The sequence below is a fragment of the Triticum urartu genome, chromosome 5 (assembly GCF_003073215.2).
Source record: "Triticum urartu cultivar G1812 chromosome 5, Tu2.1, whole genome shotgun sequence".
Lineage (NCBI taxonomy): Eukaryota > Viridiplantae > Streptophyta > Magnoliopsida > Poales > Poaceae > Triticum > Triticum urartu.
Window position 1 is genome coordinate 87,523,294 of NC_053026.1, and position 20,543 is coordinate 87,543,836.

Genomic DNA, 20,543 nt, shown 5'->3' on the forward strand with positions numbered 1-20,543 from the left:
CTGAACAAGATGCAACTGGTTTTTGCAAACAATTTGAGCCGATGGTTAAGGGCATCTCCAGCAGCAGATGGTCTAAATCTGGTTGTCTAAATTTTCATATAGAAAGTGGTCTAAAGTGATTCTCTTAAAATCTTTCAATTTTCCGGCAATTACAGCAACTCCAACGCGCCGACCTAAACGGACGGCGCTTTTGTTCGCTTTTCATCCGTTTGGGTCGGCCGCCTGCTCGGCGTCCGCCCCGTTTGAGATTTTGGTCGGCCGTGCGTCCAACGCGCCGACCCATTTCATGTCCGCGCACAATTTTTTTTAAAAGGTCCGCGGCCATAGTTTATGCCAGCGGCCATGTCGTCGTCCGAAAGTTCATGCGGGCACCATGCCAGCGCCCACATACAAATGTCAGCTTCAGAAAACACCACACAGTTTGGCTGGCGCGCTTGCCAGCGGCCGGCACACATGCTAGCACATAAAAAAGGGACGGGAGTTCGACCACGCCATCACGGCCGTGGTCATCCCAGCACACTTGTCGGCATACAAAAAAGGATGGCACTCGCCGCCATTGGTCACTCGTCGTCGAACTTGAGTATGTCGGCATGCATCTTCTCGAACTACGACCTCTTCCTTTGGTGACGCGGTGTTGAGATTCACCTTCATGATCTCTACCCTGTTCATGATGCTCGCGCCTCCGGATGACGAGCCACCAGCCACCGGTGTGGCGTTGAGGTCGATGGGCGCAAGCGCGGGCGTGGAAGGCGCCACCACGCTCACCTTGGGCGAGCACCAGTGGCGGAGCTAGCATTTGACATCAGGGCGGTCCGTGCCCAATTTTTTTTACAAGAAATATGACATGTGACTAACTAGTTACCGATCATATAGAAATAGATCAATATGGTCTCACAAACACACTAAAAATCTCAATTAAGTCCAAGTTTTACATAAAGAAGCATACATAGTACATACTATATGGACCATAGTACATACCTTAAGAAGTTCTTGAGTTTGCTCTTCAGTTTGCTCTATGGTCACTTTTGACATAGACACTGCTCATTCTTGAGTTTGCTCTTCAATCACAACCGTCATACACACAAGTTTTCTAGTTTGCTCTTCGGCCATAACTGTCATACACAGAAGTTCTCTGGTTTGCTCTTCGCCCATATCTGGCATATTCCCTACCTTTTTCTTCTTCCCTATCTTCGTAGCTTCTCTCTGGTAAAGAGAAACAATGTGTCCAGTCCTCTTCATTCTTCAACAAGTCTGCTATAAAAATTAATTTATATCAATAAATGTAATTGAGGCAGAAAATGATGTGCAAATTTATGTATCTATTCATCAGTTCATGTATTGGATAGCATAGTGCAAAAAAAGCAATCCCTAAATCAAAATTGGGGGTTTTCGGTACATTAAATCAGGTTGCACACTTGCTACCGCGGTAGACTGGTTACTGAGCGGCAATGGCTTTGCAGGAAGGCCGATGGGCGGAGGCAGGGGCGGGGCGGCAGGGTTAGGCGGCCAAGGTCAGTGGCGCAGCCAGACATGGTAGGGCGCCATGGGGGAGCGACCGGAGAGGTGGAGCCAAGGGCCGAGCGAGAAGGAGAGGCGACCTGGGCTCCGGTCGGCGACCGACGAGGCCGCGAGGTCGGCGAGCCGGTGAGGCAACGAACGGCGGCTGGGATGTTTTCCTGTCTCCTGTGCGAGATGTGGACGAGAAGAGGGCATGACTTTGTTCGCTGGATTGATCCCTAAGTGTTATTGGGCTGATTTTGTTCCTGGCCCGGTTAGAAATCCGTAGGTACATAACCTGACCAAAAATCCCAGGGTGGGCCGCGGCCCACCCTGGCCACCCTGTAGCTCCGCCCCTGGCGAGCACTTCCCGGGGAAGCGGAAGGCCTGCGGGTAGACGTGGAAGTTGGGTATCGGCTGCGTTGCCGACGCGTGGGGCGAGTCGGGCAGCACCATTCTAGGGAACGCGGATGAGCCGATGCTGGCCGCGGCCACGGCGGCGTTGACGAGGCCGTGTTGGCTAGGGTTTAACCCTAGCATATATAGCGCCTCCCTCGTTGCCACCGCGACGAGGGCGTTGGTGACCTCCTGCTGCGCAGTGGCGGCGACGGCGGCCACCGCGATGGCTTCGTCCCTCGCGTCCGCAGCGTGCCTCCGGTCCTTCCTCTTCACCGACTTCCTTGCCGTTGTTCGGGCGTCAGCGTCTTCTTCCGCTTGGGCGCGGCGGCGGCCTTGCGGGGGGCACGAGGCTTGCCTTTGCCAGAGGGGGCGGTTGTCATGCCAGACGAGGCGAGGGAGGCGAGGCCGACGGCGGCGGCGAGGTCGTCATCCACGGCGGGTGGCGGGAGCGCGCGCGGGCGAGAGGGTTTTTGGGGGAAAATGAAGGGAAATGGTGGAGGCTGCCACCGACCAGCGGGCCAGGGGGAGCAGAAGGTGAGCGTGCGCGCGTCCATCTCGTGTCCGCGCCGACGCAAATCCGGCTCAAAAATGAGACATAAATGAGTCGGCAGGCGGATGAAAAGCGGACGCGCGTCTTTTTGGGTCGGCGCGTTAGGCCGACTTTTCTGTCCGTGCCGACCCAAACAGACGCCCGCGGACGAAATGGATCGCCCAGTTGAAGTTGCTCTTATGTTTGTTGTCTATATTCACTTTCCTCTCTCTTTTTAATATATACCATAACTATTAAAATGTTTGTGTGTAGAAAAAACTGACAACATAAAGCAAAAACGCTCTGCAGCAATTGTCTATTGAATAGTCTATATTTGGACAATGTGTACCGATTGTCCAAATTTACATCACCTCCAAAAGACGATGTAAAATTTGGTGACGTAAGAGTGATTATAGGGTAGGAGAGAGGTATTTGGGTATCGCGATTGTTGTTGCTTTTTCAGATACCCAGAAACTAGTGCCAAAAAAATCAGAAAGTAATTGAAACATGAGATCCAGCGGTGGGAAGGTCAGGAGGTGGATCTAGGAGCCAAGCTCGATTTCAGTCGGTGAAGCTTGCTGGGGCTGAGATGGTCGCTAGGCTGCCTAGGACAGCAGTTGGGAGGGACCAAGAGCTGAGGGTGCGACCAACTTCGATAGCGGCATTGCGGCACGCCAGCCCTGCCAAGAGTTCCGAACGGGGCTGGCGATGGTGGTGGGGCGACCCTCTCGGGCAGTGGAAGGGCTAAGGAACGATCGAAATCTGTGGTAATGTTTCCAGCTTCCGCTTCGGCGGAGGGGGTCGCGGCAGTTGTCACGGCTAACGGGAACGAGTTGCAGGGTGGCTGGGGGCAGTCGCCGAAGTGTGGGCGTGGCGACCGACGGCGAGAATCAGTCGGAATTGGGCGGATGGAAGTTTTAGCGTGGCAGTTGGGTTCCCAGCCGCAAGAAGTGCTGCAATTTACAACACTTTAGGCTAAAATTTCAAACCGCCCAAAAAATATCATCACCGTTTGTAGATAGGACATCTGTTGGAACAACGTTTTTTTGCTCAGAGTGTCCCAAATTGCAGTCTTTTGGGTATGTCAGCATTTTTACATCATTTGTCAGAGATGCTTTTAAAGAATGACAACTGATATTGAGAGAACATCAAGCTGTAATTTTTTTTATAGACAATCTGTTGGAGCGTGTTTTTTGCCTCATACAGACAACCCTCTAGACGAGCCGCTGGGGATGCTATAGAATAGAGAGCAACGGGTCAAGGTTTCAACCTTCTCTCTCTAAGAAAAATAGCTTGGGACCACCGCGAAGATTTACGAATCGGAGAATGCCGTTGCATGTGAGGTTGACAAGTGGGCCATACATGTTGGAATATACACCACATGAGCAATTTAACCTCTTCCTTTGTCCTTTGGTCTTGGCTAGAGCATTGGTCCCATCTTCCCAATGAGAAAACAAAGCCCCAATAGCCCTATTGTACAGGAAGCAAGACCATGGAAGACGGCCAAATAACCAATGGCGATGCCATCATGAGGCGTAGTAGCAGGCATGCCGCTGAAGCATCTGATGGAGTGGAGCAAAAAGGAAGCGATAACACAAGAGGCAAAGCTAATTGCACCTTAAAAAGAAAGAAATAATACTTGTATACAGTACAGAAGCTGAGGTGAAGCACATGGGCACCAATACCATCATGTTAACGAATCATGGCCCCCAACATGCTGCAAGCTAAAGCCGAGTGCAGGAAGGGGGCAAAAAGCCACACTAATGCTGCATTATGGTACTAACAATATGGCACATCACAAAGCTAAATATCACCAACACTTCAGCATGTAATAGTAAAAGTGGGGTTGAAGAAGGAGTGCACAAACGGAAAAACACCTCAATCCATTCATAGAAGTTTTTGGCATACATCAGCAGCTCCTGTAAAATACAATCACCACCATCTCATACTAAATAAAGAGAGATGTGCGAAGGAGAAAGGGAGAGAAAAAAACAGCTAGACCGACGGACCCATGATATGGAACACTAAAATAATGAGCAACAACCACTCTGGACCGACCTTACAGTCTCCCCTAAAAGTTAGTTTGACCAGAGACTATCACAAACCAAAGCACACTGGACTGCTAATTAGGAACGATGAAATCACTCTCGGCTGCCGACGAAGAAATCCTTCCTCGCTGGCCTCTGATAATTAGTATTGCTACCAAGGAAAGAGCAGCACCACCACCATGATGGTTAATCATGTGGCTGGATGGATGGAGGAGAACACCCCTGGTTCTTCTTCCACAGGCACTGGCAAAAAAAACCCAGAAAGACTACCTACTACACCATTATCTCTGAATGAGATCAGAAAGGATTCTTCACACAGGGCCTCTCCTCAGGGTCAGGGATATGGAAGAGGAAGACCATGTGACTGCTTAACCTTCCCTATTTACAGGGGGCATTTGGAATTTCAAAGATCCAAATCCTCCTTTTGCCCTTCTCTTTCTACCCTACATTCATCAAAATGAGTCAGTAGCACTGCAAGCAGCAGTATGAACAGACCAGGAAATCACTTGCAATCTCGCTGCAGGGCTCCGCTCCACGCAACATTATCATCGGCCTTCTCTAGAGCAGCAACCTTGGCACCATGGCACGGGAGAAGACCACCGGCCTTGCTCTTCCCACTCTGCGGAAGCTCCATGGTCTCACTGATGGATCCAGACTTGATATCAGTGGGTGGGATGAAGCAATCCATGGAGAGACCGGGAACATTGAACGCCACCTCCTCGATGCTCCATGCCTCTTCCATGCGAGTCTTGGTGTGGCTCATGGCCACCTCTCCGAAACGGAAGAGGGTCACGGCCGAGCGCCCAGCATGTGCAATCATTATCCCCTCCACTGGCCGGTAGTCCTCGATGAACGAATTGATGGTAGTCTCCCAGTAAACCGCATCACCTCCGGTTGTGGACTGAATTCGAGTGAGGTGAGAATCCTCGAGGTGGACAAGAAGCCCGGTCTTCTGGCTGAAGTACCCAAAGAGGACATGCCGGATGATCTCCGCGAGCCCCTCGCTGCGTGCTCTTAGCGTCTCAGGATCAGCACACAGCTTCAGAATGAAGCAATCGTCCCCATTCACCTTCCTCTCGCCAATGCAGCGTGCACCAGCAAACATGCTCGCCGTGGTCAAAGGATCCAGACCCTATAGAGAAAAAGGAACAATAATCTTCAAACTCCGTTTTCGTGCACAGTAGTGTGTCGATGAACTGAGAAAAGACCACCTAAAGATGGTGAAAATGGTGCTGGCGTTGTACCTGAAGCGAGCGGCGGAGAGGGCGGACAGGTCCCTTGGCAGAATGTGCACCAAGCCATGGAGTGTGGCGCCAGACGAGCTTGCCGTTGCATCCGGCGTGCACCTTGCTCCCACCAACAGCCAGCTCAATGTACCACATCTCGGGAGCCATCTGCCACAGCACGAACCGGCCTGGTTCAGCACAGCGCGCCGCCATGCGGTTCTTCACGACACGCCCCGCTGTCTCGCACTCGGTAGCCACCATGCGCACCTTCCCCATGGCATACGAGTTGCGGACTGAAGAGAGGAGCTTCTGCCCGCCGGAGGCAGCCAGATACTGCTGCAGAATGTACTGCGCCGACGAAGTCTCCTGCATAGACCAGATCAACACCTCGCTGTTAAACAGCTATAAAGCCATGGTAAAAACCATTTTTCACAGCAAGTAGCTCATTCAGCTTTAAGGTTAATCTTTCTTCTTTACAGCAAATACACATTATCTGTTAAAGGGGTGTACTGTATCATACAAGGAAAGCCATTTTTTCCCTTTTAGAGTGGCAATATGTTCAGATGCCAATTTTGTAGCAAATACATGAACCCTTGCCGAATCCATCACAATCAGCAACTCATTTTTATACAGTGTTTCCCCTAACAAACCAACAAGTTTCTGGAACACATTTCAGGGAAAACGTCAAAGAACAATTTAATAATAACTTATATAAGAGAACAAAAAAGTAGTACTAATTCCAGCCAAAAGGAGTTGGCGGTAACAATCAATAATCAAATCTTCTAATGGACAGAAAGATTTGTACTCACGAGAGCACCGGAGCGAACTCAATCTAGAGCAAGAAGAAGCAAAGCAGAGAAGGGAACAACGGCGAGTTCTTACAATGGGGGTGTCCTTGATGCTGAGGTGCGGGAGCGGCTCGGCGGCGCAGACATGCACGGGCGCGAGCGCCGCGCCCATGACCCCGAGCAGCATCCTGAGGTCGTTCCGCCTCGCCGCGCCGGCGCCGCCGCCGGAGGCCACGGGCCCGGACGACGGGGCGCGCGCGAGCTGGCCGCGCACCCAGCGCCCCCACCCGTCCCTGCGCGCGCGCCCGGCGCCCTCGCCGCCGCCGGCCTCCTCCGGATCCGGGCCCTCCATGAGCGGCGCGAGCGCCTCCCCGCCGCCGCCCCCCGCGTACCGCAGCGCCGCCTTCGCCGCCGCCACCTCCTCGGCCCTGCGCCGCGCCCGCGCCGGCGACAACCCGCGGGCCACCTCCTCCCGCAGCGCCGAGAAGAAGCCCTGCTTCTTGTCCATGGCCGGTGGCAGGGACCTTGTCGCGATTACCCGAGACCACGAGCGCCTTCCCAAGACAAAGCCTCAGGCCAGTGTGTAGCTGTGTTGGCGACAAAGAGAGAGGGGTGTGGAGTGGGGTGCGAATATAAACCAAGCCGAGGGGGCTGGGCCGGAAAAGGGCTGGGAGCAGACTGGAGGCGCAGCGCCGAGTGTGTGACCTCCTGAGCGACTAGGACTGGACTGCGCGGGGCGGTTATCACACTGGGCGGCTGGCTAGGGTTACCGCCTTGGTGAGCTTACCCTCCGCTGCTCTCTGTGCCATGTTGGAATGTTCAGAAATTCTGATTTTTGAGAGATACTTCAGGGATTTTCTTTGTACTGTAATACTTTTGAGTGATACATCAGGATTTTTCTTTAGTGGATCTGATTTTATTTTGATGTTTTTCTGTAATGGTGTTTGCAAGAGTCGCTCTGTTGCTTTTTTCTTTTCTTTTGAAATGTTGTTGCTTTGTTTAATTGAATGCATGTCGTGTAAGCTAGACCATTAGCGTGCTTTACAAGTTGGAGTTTTTTCCGCATGTTTATCTGCATACGTTTTCATAGCGACGTAAAGCCATGATAACCGCACAACTTAAGTTGTATGGGTCACGTCTCTTTTCATATAAAAAGTAAATGGAAACAAAATTCATAATATGATAAGAACAATATTTTTTATTGTAAGCACCTAATTCAGAAGATGTGGTTGGGGTTCTCAGTGTGCATCGCCATAGACCATAGTGTGTACAAAGAGCCAGTGTCATACAAAGGACACACAGATTACCTCTCACGCTTCCTTTTCATTCATAGAAAGTGATGCAATATTCGATTCACATTTCCTTTTCCTCACATAGCAACAGCAACAATCCTTATGCTATGCGTAATTGAAACAACCTAAAAGGAAAAACAAGGAAAGAAAAAGGGAAAGCTTTTTTTTTTTTGCCCTTTGCGAGGAGGAGAAAAATGCTTCACCTACTACTACTCGCTGGCGAGGTGAGCGCATCCAACTGGCACTGTCCGTCTCTGACACATGGTCCCCACGTGAGCCCATGGCACGCCGTCATGGCGCGAAGCTTCGCAGGTTTGGGAAAACGGACAACGAGCCAGCCTGCCGTTACGTGTGTACTGTGCTCACGTGGCACGCATCGCAGGCATACCACACCCTGCCCCGGATGGACCGTGTAGCCACTCCTAATCCTACTTGCTTAGATTACATTCAAAGGGTGCTTTAGATAGCTTTATTAAGGTTAAGGTGGCAGCACTAATTGGCTTTGCTCCACACTAATCACCCAAAGCTAAAAGGGTTCCATGATCGTGATCTTGTTCTTCTTGCTCTTTCCCGAAATTCATGGTACGGTTTCGCCGCCGACACGGCCGGATTTGCGGTTCTAAATAAACCGAAAACGCAGCTTCGTGTATCTTACCCAAACTAAAAATAATACTGTACTTCGATATTACAGAATCAGTTGGTAAAGTCAAATTAAGCTACTAGTCACGGCGACTAGTTAAATACTCCTTCATAGCAGCAATTGGTGTATTTTGTTTAATAATCAACTGGTCAGTCAAGAGCAGAATAGTAGTAGTACAAAAATTACACGAGACCATATGTGACCATGCTTCTAAGAACTTCAGTTCCGACCGTTTGAAACGCACCACCTCATATTTTTAGAGGCCTGGAAATATGTGCAAATAAAACTAGATTCGTCAAAGCGGCAGCGGTTTCTCAACTGACATGTGGGCCCGGTTGTCTGCGTGGTGGAGCTCGACCGACCGACCGCACGCGGTGCCAGCTGGAATTCTTAATCGATTTTGTAAGATTATGTTCGTACTGCACTAGGCGATATTGTATTTGGTTTTGCGGAATTCGCGATGGCACGCGTGGTGTGTGGTTAACTATGAAGCGATTTATTTGTTTTTATAGGGATGGTGTATGTAATGCTTAGCCGTGAGGACAATCTCCATCAAGCAGGTCGCGCGGCGTGCGGTCGAGGTGTGTTGATTAGCATGTTTGGATGGTGATGTCAACTAATCACTCCCCATTAATGGCATGATGACCTAGATGGGTTGGAATCTCCGTTAACAGTGATATTTTTTTTGTGGGGAGATGACCTAGCTTGTTTTGGACCATTTGTTTACACTGGTCGTAATAAAAGTATCATAAGCGATATCATGCATGCCAACTAGATTTTGGATGATGAGACACACAATTAAATGAGGAAAAAGAGGATGTGGTATCATATCATGATACCGTATCATATTAAATGTATGAGTTTGTTTAGGACACATCTAGATATGCCCTAATTATTGCACATCTAAGTGAGTCAATCAAACTAGAAAAAAAAAGATAAAACAAATGTTTGCATGAATATTTAGGGCCTGTTTGGTTCCAAATAAGTCACCAACTTATAAGTCGAAAAGTGAAAAAAGTGACTTATTTTGCCAAACAAACCCGACTTATAAGTCACCCCAACTTATAAGTCATAAGTTGCTCCACCCCAACTTAAAACTTATAAGTCACCCCCTTTTGCGTGGGTCCCACCATCTGCATGATGTTGATTGGTGTGGAAAGGTGTGTCAGGTGACTTATAAGTCAGGTGACAACCAAACAGGCGTGACTTATAAGTCACTAGTTTTAAGTCACCTGACTTATAAGTCGGGTGACTTGTTAAAACCAAACAGGCCCTTAGCTTAAATCAATGACATAGCACTTAGATGTGCAAGATGTGCTTTAGCAAAAGTGTAAATGTATTACTACTCTGTGTCATGCATGACAATTAATAAGGCAACCTGAGATACTAACTTATAATGCTATGCATGACGCAGGTAGTATCATACACTATATCATATATATGATATTCTTCATTACAACCAGCCTTATAAAAACAAGGGTGTAGACTACATTACTGAGAGATCAGTGTAAATTAATATCAACAACTTGAGATCTGTTGGGTTCATTAAATGATTTATTCTGTACAGTTGACCCGGCAAATATGTAGAAAATCATTCATAAGAACCTGCAATGTATTTTTCATGTGCTTTTTCCTGTAGACTTAATAAATTATTATAACGTTCAGTTGGCGACCATGTTTGTGATATTAATTATAGTGAACCGAACATGATAGAACCCCTAGAAAATTATGTTAGTGACAAATTAACAGGTGTGTGCGAGCTAACTTTCACTTTGCAGTCCATCTTTAATTTAATGCATATAGTGGCGCGTCGACAACTTGTTCCGACGGTGATAGTGATTGTGTTGATAGTGTTGGGTCCTTGATGCAATTTTTATTATGTTTGAGATATTTTGTACTTCTTAGCGACATTTATAATGGATCTGGATCATTTCTTGAGAAAAATATTATTGTCCTTTTCAAAGTAGTATCTGCCATCTACAAGAATTGGTGCTCTAAAATAAAGAATTGGTGCTAAAAATGGTGTGCAAAGGGCCAAACAATATCCATTCAAAATAGGAAAAGCTATCTGTCTCTACACGCTCGCTAAGCGATTAATGATGTTTCAAATCTTACTCTGTAGTTTTCAAATTTCACACGAAATGGACATGGACAGTGATGCTTACACAATTAATCATCTGTATGGTTGAGCACTGTCCATGATCGATCATTAAGCCTAAGCTGCTTCTTTCACACTCATTCCATTGATGACCACAAACAGTGGCAGATTTTGGTCGCTCTCGCAATGACGCCGGATGTAATGCTCTCAAGAGTGTTGGGAGTCCCTGTCAGCTAGCTATCATGTATACGGAGCAAACCATGATTAAGCTCTAGGCATGACAACTCCATTAATTAACCCCACATACAATGTGACCTCTAAATTAGATATACCAACAACCAAAAAGTTGTGGACCAAAAGCCAAATTTGACCTTTTATAAGAGATGGCCTATCAACTATCATATGTACTCCCTCCGTCCGGAAAAGCTTGTCCCAAATTTGTCCATCAAATGAATGTATTTAGCACTAACTTGGTGCTATATACATCTATTTGAGGGACAAGTTTTTCTGGATGGAGGGAATATATTAGCACTAATTAATATTTTTTAGAATTGATTAGTACTATATGTGGCGGTGGATCCATGGGGTAGTTCCATAACAAGGACTCGGCCAGCAGGCCTGAACAGTCCAAGTTCATGTCAAGAAATCACTCGGCTGGGTCCGGCATCACGGAGGCCCACCCGGCTGTTCTTCGCTATGTGAGCATCATTTCAGATAACTTTGGAGGAGTTATGTGGTGCTATTATGGACATCTCTAACGTCGCCTCTCAAACCTGATGGAAAATGGAAAAAAATCTACGAACACCCAAGATTTATCTAGCAAAAGCATAGCAACAAGAAGAGAGAGTGTGTCTACGTATCCTCGTAGACCGAAAGCGGAAGCGTATATAAACACTGTTGATGTAGTTGTACTCTTTGCGATCCGATCACGATCCAACCGACCTAGTGGCGAACGGACGGCACCTCCAAGTTTAGCACACGCGCGGCTCGATGACGTCTCCTCCTCCTTCATCCAGTAAAAGAAGGTGGAGAAGTAGATGAGATCACAACCAGCACGACGGCGTGGTGGTGATGGTGGTGGTGGAGCTAGTTCAGCAGGGCTTCGCCAAACGCTATTAGAACGAGGACAAAGGAACTACGGAGTAATGGGAGAGAGAGGGGCGCCAAGAGCTTGGTGTGTCCTCTTGGGGCGCCCCCTCCCCTCTATATATAGGTGGAGGGACGGGGAAAAACCCTTCCAAGCCCTAGGGCACATCCAAGGGGAGAGGACTTGGACTCCAAGTCCAATCCTATTCCTACTAGGACTCCCCCTTTTTCCTTGCCTAGCCATATGGGCTTTTCAGGACTTGGTGCGCCTAGCCCAATAAGGCTAGGACGCCTCCCTTCTGCGCATGCCAACCCTTGGGTCGTGGTGGACCCATTTGTGGACTTTTGGACCCCTCCAGAATCCTCCGGAACCTTCTAGAAGCTTTACGGTATAATACTGAAAAAATTGTATCCTTTTCCGGGACCCAAAATATGACTTCCCATATATAAATATTTACCTCTTGATCATTCTGAGACTCCTCGTGACGTCCGGGATCTCTCCGGGATTCCGAACAACATTCAGTTACCAATCATCAAATATCCCAATACTACTCTAGCGTCAACGAACGTTAAGTGTGTGACCCTGCGGGTTCGGGAATCATGTAGTCATGACCGAGACACCTCTTCGGTCAATAATCAATAGCGAGACCTGAATGCCCATACTTATTCATACATATTCCATGAAGATCTTTTATCGGTTGAACCACGATGTTAAGGATTCAGTTAATCCCGTATGCAATTCCCTTTGTCCGGCGATATCGATCGTCGGTATCTCCATACCTAGTTCAATCTTGTTACCGACAAGTCTCTTTACTAGTTTCGTAATACAAGATCCCATGACTACCTCATTAGTCACATTGCTTGCAAGCTCTTTAAGATGTTGTATAATCGAGAGGACCAAAGATATCTCTTCGTCATACGAAGTGAAAAATCCCAGACTTGATCCATGCCAACCCGACAAATACCCTCAGAGATACCTGTAGACCACCTTTATGATCACCCAATTACGAAGTGATGTTTGGATACACACTAAGTATTCCTTCGGTGTCAGGGAGTTACACGATCTCATGGTTTAAGAAACAGATACTTGACATGAAGAAAGGTATAACAAATAAACTAAATGATCTGATGCTAAGCTTACGATTGGGTCTTGTCCATCACATCATTCTCCTAATGATGTGATCCCGTTATCAAATGACAACTCATGTCTATGGTTAGGAACCATTAACTATCTTTGATCGACGAGCTAGTCTAGTAGAGGCTCACTATGGACATTGTGTTATCTATGTATTCACACATGTATTTAAGTTTCCAGTCAATACAACTCTAGCATGAATAATAAACATTTATCATGAACAAGGAAATATGATAATAACCAATTTACTATTGCCCCTAGGGCATATTTCCAACAGTCTCCCACTTGCACTAGAGTCAATAATCTAGTTCACATAGTTATGAATCTAACACCCATGGAGTCTTGGTGCTGATCATGTTTTGCCCGCGGAAGAGGTTTAGTCAACAGGTCTGCCACATTCAGATCTGTATGTACTCTGCAAAGTTCTATGCCTCCATCCTTAACATAATTACGAATGGAGTTGAAGCGGCGCTTGATGTGCTTGGTTCTCTTGTGAAACCTAGGCTCCTTGGCAATGGCAATAGCTCCAGTGTTATCACGAAAGATAGTCATTGGATCCAATGCACTAGGTATTACACCTAGATCAGACATGAACTCCTTCATCCGGACTACTTCTTGCACTGCTTCCGAACCAGCTATATACTTCACTTCACATGTAGATCCCGCCACAACACTCTACTAGGAACTGCACCAACTGACCGCTCCATCATTTAATGTAAATACGTATCCGGTTTGAGACTTAGAGTCATCCGGATTTGTGTCGAACTAGCATTGACATAACCCTTTTCGACGAGCTCTTCATCACCTTCATAAATGAGAAACATGTCCTTAGTCCTTTTCGGGTACTTCAGGATATTCTCGACCACTGTCCAGTGATCTACCCCTGGATCACTTTGGTACCTCCCTGCCAGACTTATGGCAAGGTACACATCAGGTCGGGTACACAACATGGCATACAGTATAGAGCCTATGACCGAGGCATAGAGAATGACTTTCATCCTTTCTCTTTCTTATGCCGTGGTCGGGCTTTGAGTCTTACTCAACTTCCTTGCAATACAGGCAAGAACCCTTTCTTTGACTGGTCCATTTTGAACATCTTCAAAACTTTGTCAAGGTATGTAATTTGTCAAAGTCCTATTAGGTGTCTTGATCTATCTCTATAGATTTTGATACCCAATATGTAAGCAGCTTCACCGAGGTCTTTCATCGAAAACTCTTATGCAAATATCCTTTTATGCTTTCCAGAAATTCTATATCATATCCAATTAACAATATGTCATCCACATATAATATCAGAAAATGCTACAGAGCTCCCATTCACTTTCTTGTAAATACAAGCTTCTCCGTAAGTTTGTATAAACCCAAAAGCTTTGATCACTTCATCAAAGCAAATATTCCAACTCCGAGATGCTTGCACCAGTCCATAGATGGATCACTGGAGCTTGCATACTTTGTTAGCATCCTTAGGATCGACAAAACCTTTTGGTTGCATCATATACAACTCTTCCTTACGAAACCCGTTAAGGAATGCCGTTTTGACGTCCATTTGCCATATCTCCCAGTCATAAAATGCGGCAATAGCTAACATAATTCTAACATACTTAAGCATCGCTGCGGGTGAGAAAGTCTCATCGTAGTCGACCCCTTGAACTTGTCAGAAACCTTTTGTGACAAGTCGACCTTTATAGACAATGACATTACCATCAACGGCTGTCTTCTTCTTAAATATCCATTTATTCTCAATGGCTTGCTGATCATCGGGCAAGTCCACCAAAGTCCATACTTTGTTCTCATACATGGATCCTATCCCAGATTTCATGGCCTCAAGCCATTTGTTGGAATCCGCACTCATCATAGCTTCTTCATAGTTCGTAGGTTCGCCATTTTCTAACAACATGACCTCCAGGAACTGGATTACCGTACCACTCTGGTGCAAAACATACCATGGTCGACCTATGAAGTTCAGTAGTAACTTGATCCGAAGTTTCATGATCATCATCATTAGCTTCCTCGTAGTTGGTTTAGGCATCATGGGAACTACTTTCTGTGATGTGCTACTTTCCAATTCGAGAGAAGGTATGATTACCTCATCAAGTTCTACTTTCCTCTTACTCACTTCTTTCGAGAGAAACTCCCTATCTAGAAAGGACCCGTTCTTGGCAACAAAGATCTTGCCCTTGGATCTGTGGTAGAAGGTATACCAATGGTTAGGGTATCTTAGAAGACACACTTATCCGCTTTCAGTTCGAGCTTATCAGGCTGAAGCCTCTTGACATAAGCATCGCATCCCCAAACTTTAAGAAATGACAACTTAGGTTTCTTGCCAAACCACAACTCATACAGTGTCGTCTCAACGAATTTAGATGGTACCCTATTTAAAGTCAATGCAACTATTTCTAATGCATAACCCCAAAATGAGGGTGGAAAATCAGTAAGAGACATGATAGAATGCACCATATCCAATAGAGTACGATTACGACGTTCAGACACACCATTGCGATGTGGTGTTCCAAGTGGCGTGAGCTGTGAAACATTGCCACATTGTCTTAAATACATACCAAACTCGTAACTCAAATATTCACCTCCACACGATCAGATTGTAGAAACTTTATTTTCTTCTTACGATGATTTTCCACTTCACTCTGAAATTCCTTGAACTTTTCAAATGTTTCAGACTTGTGTTTCATTAAGTAAATATACCCATACCTACTAAAATCATCTGTGAAGGTAAGAAAATAACGACATCCACCGCGTGCTTCAACACTCATCAGACTGCATACATTAGTATGTATTATTTCCAATAAGTCACTGGCTTGCTCCATTGTTCCGGAGAATGGAGTTTTACTCATCTTGCCCATGAGGCATGGTTCACATGTCTCAAATGATTCATAATCAAGAGATTCCAAAAGTCCATCGACATGGAGTTTATTCATGCACTTTACACCAATATGACCTAAGCGGCAATGCCACAAATATGTTGTACCATCATTTTTAACTTCGCATCTTTTGGCATCAATATTATGAATATGTGCATCACTACCATCGAGATTCAACAAGAATAAACCATTCACAAGGGGTGCATGACCATAAAAGATATTACTCATATAAATAGAACAACCATTATCTTTTGACTTAAATGAATAACCATCTCGCAATAAACAAGATCCAGATATAATTTTCATGCTCAACGCATGCACCAAATAACAACTATTTAGGTTTAGAACTAATCCCGAAGGTAGATGTAGAGTAGCGTGCCGACGACGATCACATCAACCTTGGAACCATTTCGAACGCGCATCGCCACCTCGTCCTTAGCCAGTCTCCGTTTATTCCGCAACTCCTATTTCGAGTTACAAATATGAGCAACCGAACTAGTATCAAATACCCAAGCGCTACTACGAGCACTAGTAAGGTACACATCAATAACATGTATATCAATTATACCTTTGTTGACGTTGCCAGCCTTCTTATCTGCCAAGTACTTGGGACAGTTCCACTTCCAGTGACCATTCCCCTTGTAGTAGAAGCACCCAGTCTCAGGTTTGGGTCTAGCCTTGGGTTTCTTCATGGGAGAGGCAACTGCTTTACCGTTCTTCTTGCAGTTCCCTTTCTTTTCCTTTCCTTTCTTGAAACTAGTGGTATTTTTAACAATCAACACTTGATGCTCCTTCTTGATTTCTACTTTCGTAGGCTTAAGCATCGCAAAAAGCTCAGGGATCGTCTTCTCCATCCCTTGCATATTATAGTTCATCACGAAGCTTTTGTAGCTCACTGGTAGTGACTGGAGAACTCTATCAATCACTACTTCATCTGAAAGATTAACTCCTAATAGGTTCAAGCGATTGTAGTACCCAGACATCTTGAGTACGTGCTCACTAACAAAGTTGTTCTCCTCCATCTTGCAAATAAAGAACTTGTCAGAGGTGTCATACCTCTCAACCTGGGCATGAGCCTGAAATACCAATTTCAGTTCCTAGAACATCTCATATGCTCTGTGGTGCTCAAAACGTCTTTGGAGCCCCGGTTCTAAGCCGTAAAGCATGGTGCACTGAACTATCGAGTAGTCATCAGAACGTTCCTGTCAGACGTTCACAACATCCACAGACGACGCTGGAGGGGGTACGTCCTAGCGATGCATCAAGGACATAAGCCTTCTGTGCAGCAATGAGGATAATCCTCAAGTTATGGATCCACTCCGCATAGTTGCTTCCATCATCTTTCAACTTAGCTTTCTCTAGGAATGCACTAAAATTCAGGGGAACTACAACGCGGGCCATTGATCTACAACACAAATTTTGCAAAGACAATTAAGACTAAGTTCATGATAATTTAGTTCAGTTAATCAAATTACTAATGAACTCTCACTTAAATCAACATCCCTCAAGTTGTCTAAGTGACACATGATCCAAATCAACTAATCCATATCCGATCATCACGTGAGATGGGTAGTAATCAATGGTGAACATCTTCATATTGATCATATCTACTATATGACTCATGTTCGACCTTTCGGTCTCCTGTGTTCCGAGGCCATGTCTGTACATGCTAGGCTCGTCAAGTTTAACCCAAGTATTATGCATGTGTAAAACTGGTTTACACCCGTCGTATGCGAACGTAGAGTCTATCACACTCGATCATCACGAGGTGCTTCGAAACGGCAAACTTTTGTAACGGTGCATACCTCAGGGAGAACACAATTTATCGAAATTAATTGAAGGGATCATCTTATAATGCTACCATGGTTCTAAGAAAAATAAGATGCATAAAAAGGATAAACATCACATGCAAGGCATGATATGGCCATTATCATCTTGTGCCTTTGATCTCCATCTCCAAAGCGCCGACATGATCTCCATCATCACCGGCATGACACCATGATCTCCATCATCGTGTCGTCACATGGTCGTCTCCGCCAACTATTGCTTCTACAACTATTGCTAACACATAGCGATAAAGTAAACCAATTACATGGCGACTAATAAATTAAAGACAACCCTATGGCTCCTGCCGGTTGCCGTACTCATCGATATGCAAGTTGTGAACCTATTATAGAACATGATCATCTCATACATCAACATATATCACATCATGTTTTGGCCATACCACATCACAACATGCCCTGCAAAAACAAGTTAGACATCCTCTACTTTGTTGTTGCAAATTTTACGTGGCTACTATGGGAACCTAGCAAGAACCGTTCTTACCTACGCAAAGCCACAATGGTGATAATAAAGTTTCCTCTTAACCTTCTATAAGGATCGCCTTCGTCAAATTAGATTCAACTAAAGTAGGAGAGACAGACACCCGCTAGCCACCTTATGCAAAACAATTTGCATGTTAGTTGATGGAACCTGTCTCATGTGCGAGGACATGTAAGGTTGGTCCGAGCCGCTTCATCCCACAATACCGCCTAATCCAAATAAGACAAGAGAGGTAAGCAATTTGAGCATCAACGACCACAACTCTTTTCGTTCCACTCATGCATATACATCTACGCATAGACCTAGCTCACAATGCCATTGATGGGGAACAAAGCATGAAAATAAAAAAATCCTACAAACACCCAAGATCTATCTAGGAGAAGCATAACAACGAGAGGGGAGAGTGTGTCTACATACCCTCATAGACTGAAAGAGGAAGCGTATATAACGCGGTTGATGTAGTTGTACTCTTCACGATTCGATCACGATCCAACCGATCTAGTGCCAAACGGATGACACCTCCGATCCGAGTTTAGCACACGTGCGGCTCGATGATGTCTCCTCCTCCTTGATCCAGCAAGAGAAGGCGGAGAAGTAGATGGGATCACAACCATCACGACGGTGTGGTGGTCATGGTGGTGGTGGAGCTAGTTTAGCAGGGCTTCGCCAAGCACTACTAGAACGGGGACGGACAAACTATGGAGTAACGAGATAGCAGGCCCGCCAAGGGCTTGGTGTGTCCTCTTAGGATGCCCCTTCCCTCTATATATAGGTGGAGAGACGTGGGGAACAGCCCCTCCAAGCCCTAGGGCGCAGCCAAGGGGAGAGGACTTGGACTCCAAGACCAATCCTATTCCTACTAGGAATCCCCCTTTTTCCTTCCCTAGCCACATGGGCTTTTGAGGACTTGGTGCGCCTCGCCCAATAAGGCCAGGACGCCTCCCTTCATCCCATGCCAGCCCTTGGGTCTGTTGGGGAACGTAGCATGCAATTTCAAAATTTTCCTACGATCACGCAAGATCTATCTAGGAGATGCACATCAACGAGAGGGGGAGAGTGTGTCCACGTACCCTTGTAGACCGAAAGCAGAAGGGTTAGTTTAACGTGGTTGATGTAGTCGAACGTCTTCTCAATTCAACCGATCAAGTACCGAACGTACGACACCTCCGAGTTCAACACACATTTAGCACGATGACGTCCCTTAAACTCTTGATCTAGCAAAGTGCCGAGGGAGAGTTTCGTTGGCACGACGGCGTGGTGACAGTGATGGTGATGTGATCCGCGCAGGGCTTTGCCTAAGCACTACGACAATATGACCGGAGGAGTAGACGGTGGAGGGGGCACCACACACGGCTAAGAAACAATTGATGTGCTTTGGGGTGCCCCCGACCCCCGTATATAAAGGAGGAGAGGGGAGGAGGCCGACCCTAGGGGGCACGCCAAGTGGGGGGGGGACCCACTAGGACTCCTAGTCCTAGTCGCCCCTTCCCTCTTTCGGAGGGGGAAAGGGGGGAGGAGAGGGAGAAGGAAAGGGGGGCCGCGCCCCCTCTCCTTGTCCAATTCGGACTCCCCATGGGGGGGGCGCCACCTCTTGTGGGCTGCTCTCTCTCTCCCCTATGGCCCATGTGGCCCATTACTTTCTCCGGGAGGCTCCGGTAACCCCTCGGTACTCCGATAAATATCCAAAACACTCCAAAACCATTCCGGTGTCCGAATACTATCGTCCAATATATCAATCTTTACCTCTCGACCATTTCGAGACTCCTCATCATGTCTGTGATCTCATCCGGGACTCCAACCAATATTTGGTCACTAAAACACATAACTCATAATACAAATCGTCATCGAACATTAAGCGTGCGGACCCTACGGGTTCGAGAACTATGTAGACACGACCGAGACACATCTCTGATTAATAACCAACAACGGAACCCGGATGCTCATATTGGTTCCTACATATTCTATGAAGATCTTTATTCGTCAAACCGCAATGACAACATACGTCATTCCCTTTGTCATTGGTATGTTACTTGCCCGAGAGTCGATCGTCGGTATCTTCATACCTAGTTCAATCTCATTATCGGCAAGTCTCTTTACTCGTTCCATAATGCATCATCCCACAACTAAATCATTAGTCACATTGCTTGCAAGGCTTATAGTGATGTGCATTATCGAGAGCACCCAGAGATACCTCCCCGATACTCGAAGTGACAAATCCTAATCTCGATCTATGCCAACCCAACAAACACCTTCGGAGACACCTTAGAGCATATTTATAATCACCCAGTTATGTTTTATAGCACACAAGGTGTTCCTCTGGTATTCGGGAGTTGCATAATCTCATAGTCAAAGGAATATGTATAAGTCAAGAAGAAAGCAATAGCAATAAAACTTAACGATCATTATGCTAAGCTAACGGGTGGGTCTTTTCCATCACATCATTCTCCTAATGATGTGATCCCATTCATCAAATGACAACACATGTCTATGGTCAGGAAACTTAACCATCTTTGATTAACGAGCTAGTCAAGTAGAAGAATACTAGGGACACTTTGTTTTGTCTATGTATTCACACATGTATCAAGTTTCCGGTTAATACAATTC

At 46.2% G+C, this 20,543-nt stretch overlaps 1 protein-coding gene across 1 annotated transcript; it reads right to left on the minus strand.

Annotated features, from left to right (window-relative positions):
- Nucleotides 1–4,283: 4,283 nt before the first annotated feature.
- On the minus strand, nucleotides 4,284–7,210 carry LOC125508024. The gene is made up of 3 exons (XM_048672571.1): nucleotides 6,582–7,210; nucleotides 5,718–6,065; nucleotides 4,284–5,605 (listed from the first exon to the last, which is right to left on the minus strand). The coding sequence occupies exons 1-3, from the start codon at nucleotides 6,993–6,995 to the stop codon at nucleotides 4,976–4,978; spliced, it is 1,392 nt and encodes a 463-aa protein (XP_048528528.1). The 5' UTR covers nucleotides 6,996–7,210; the 3' UTR covers nucleotides 4,284–4,975.
- Between the last annotated feature and the right edge of the window lie 13,333 nt (nucleotides 7,211–20,543).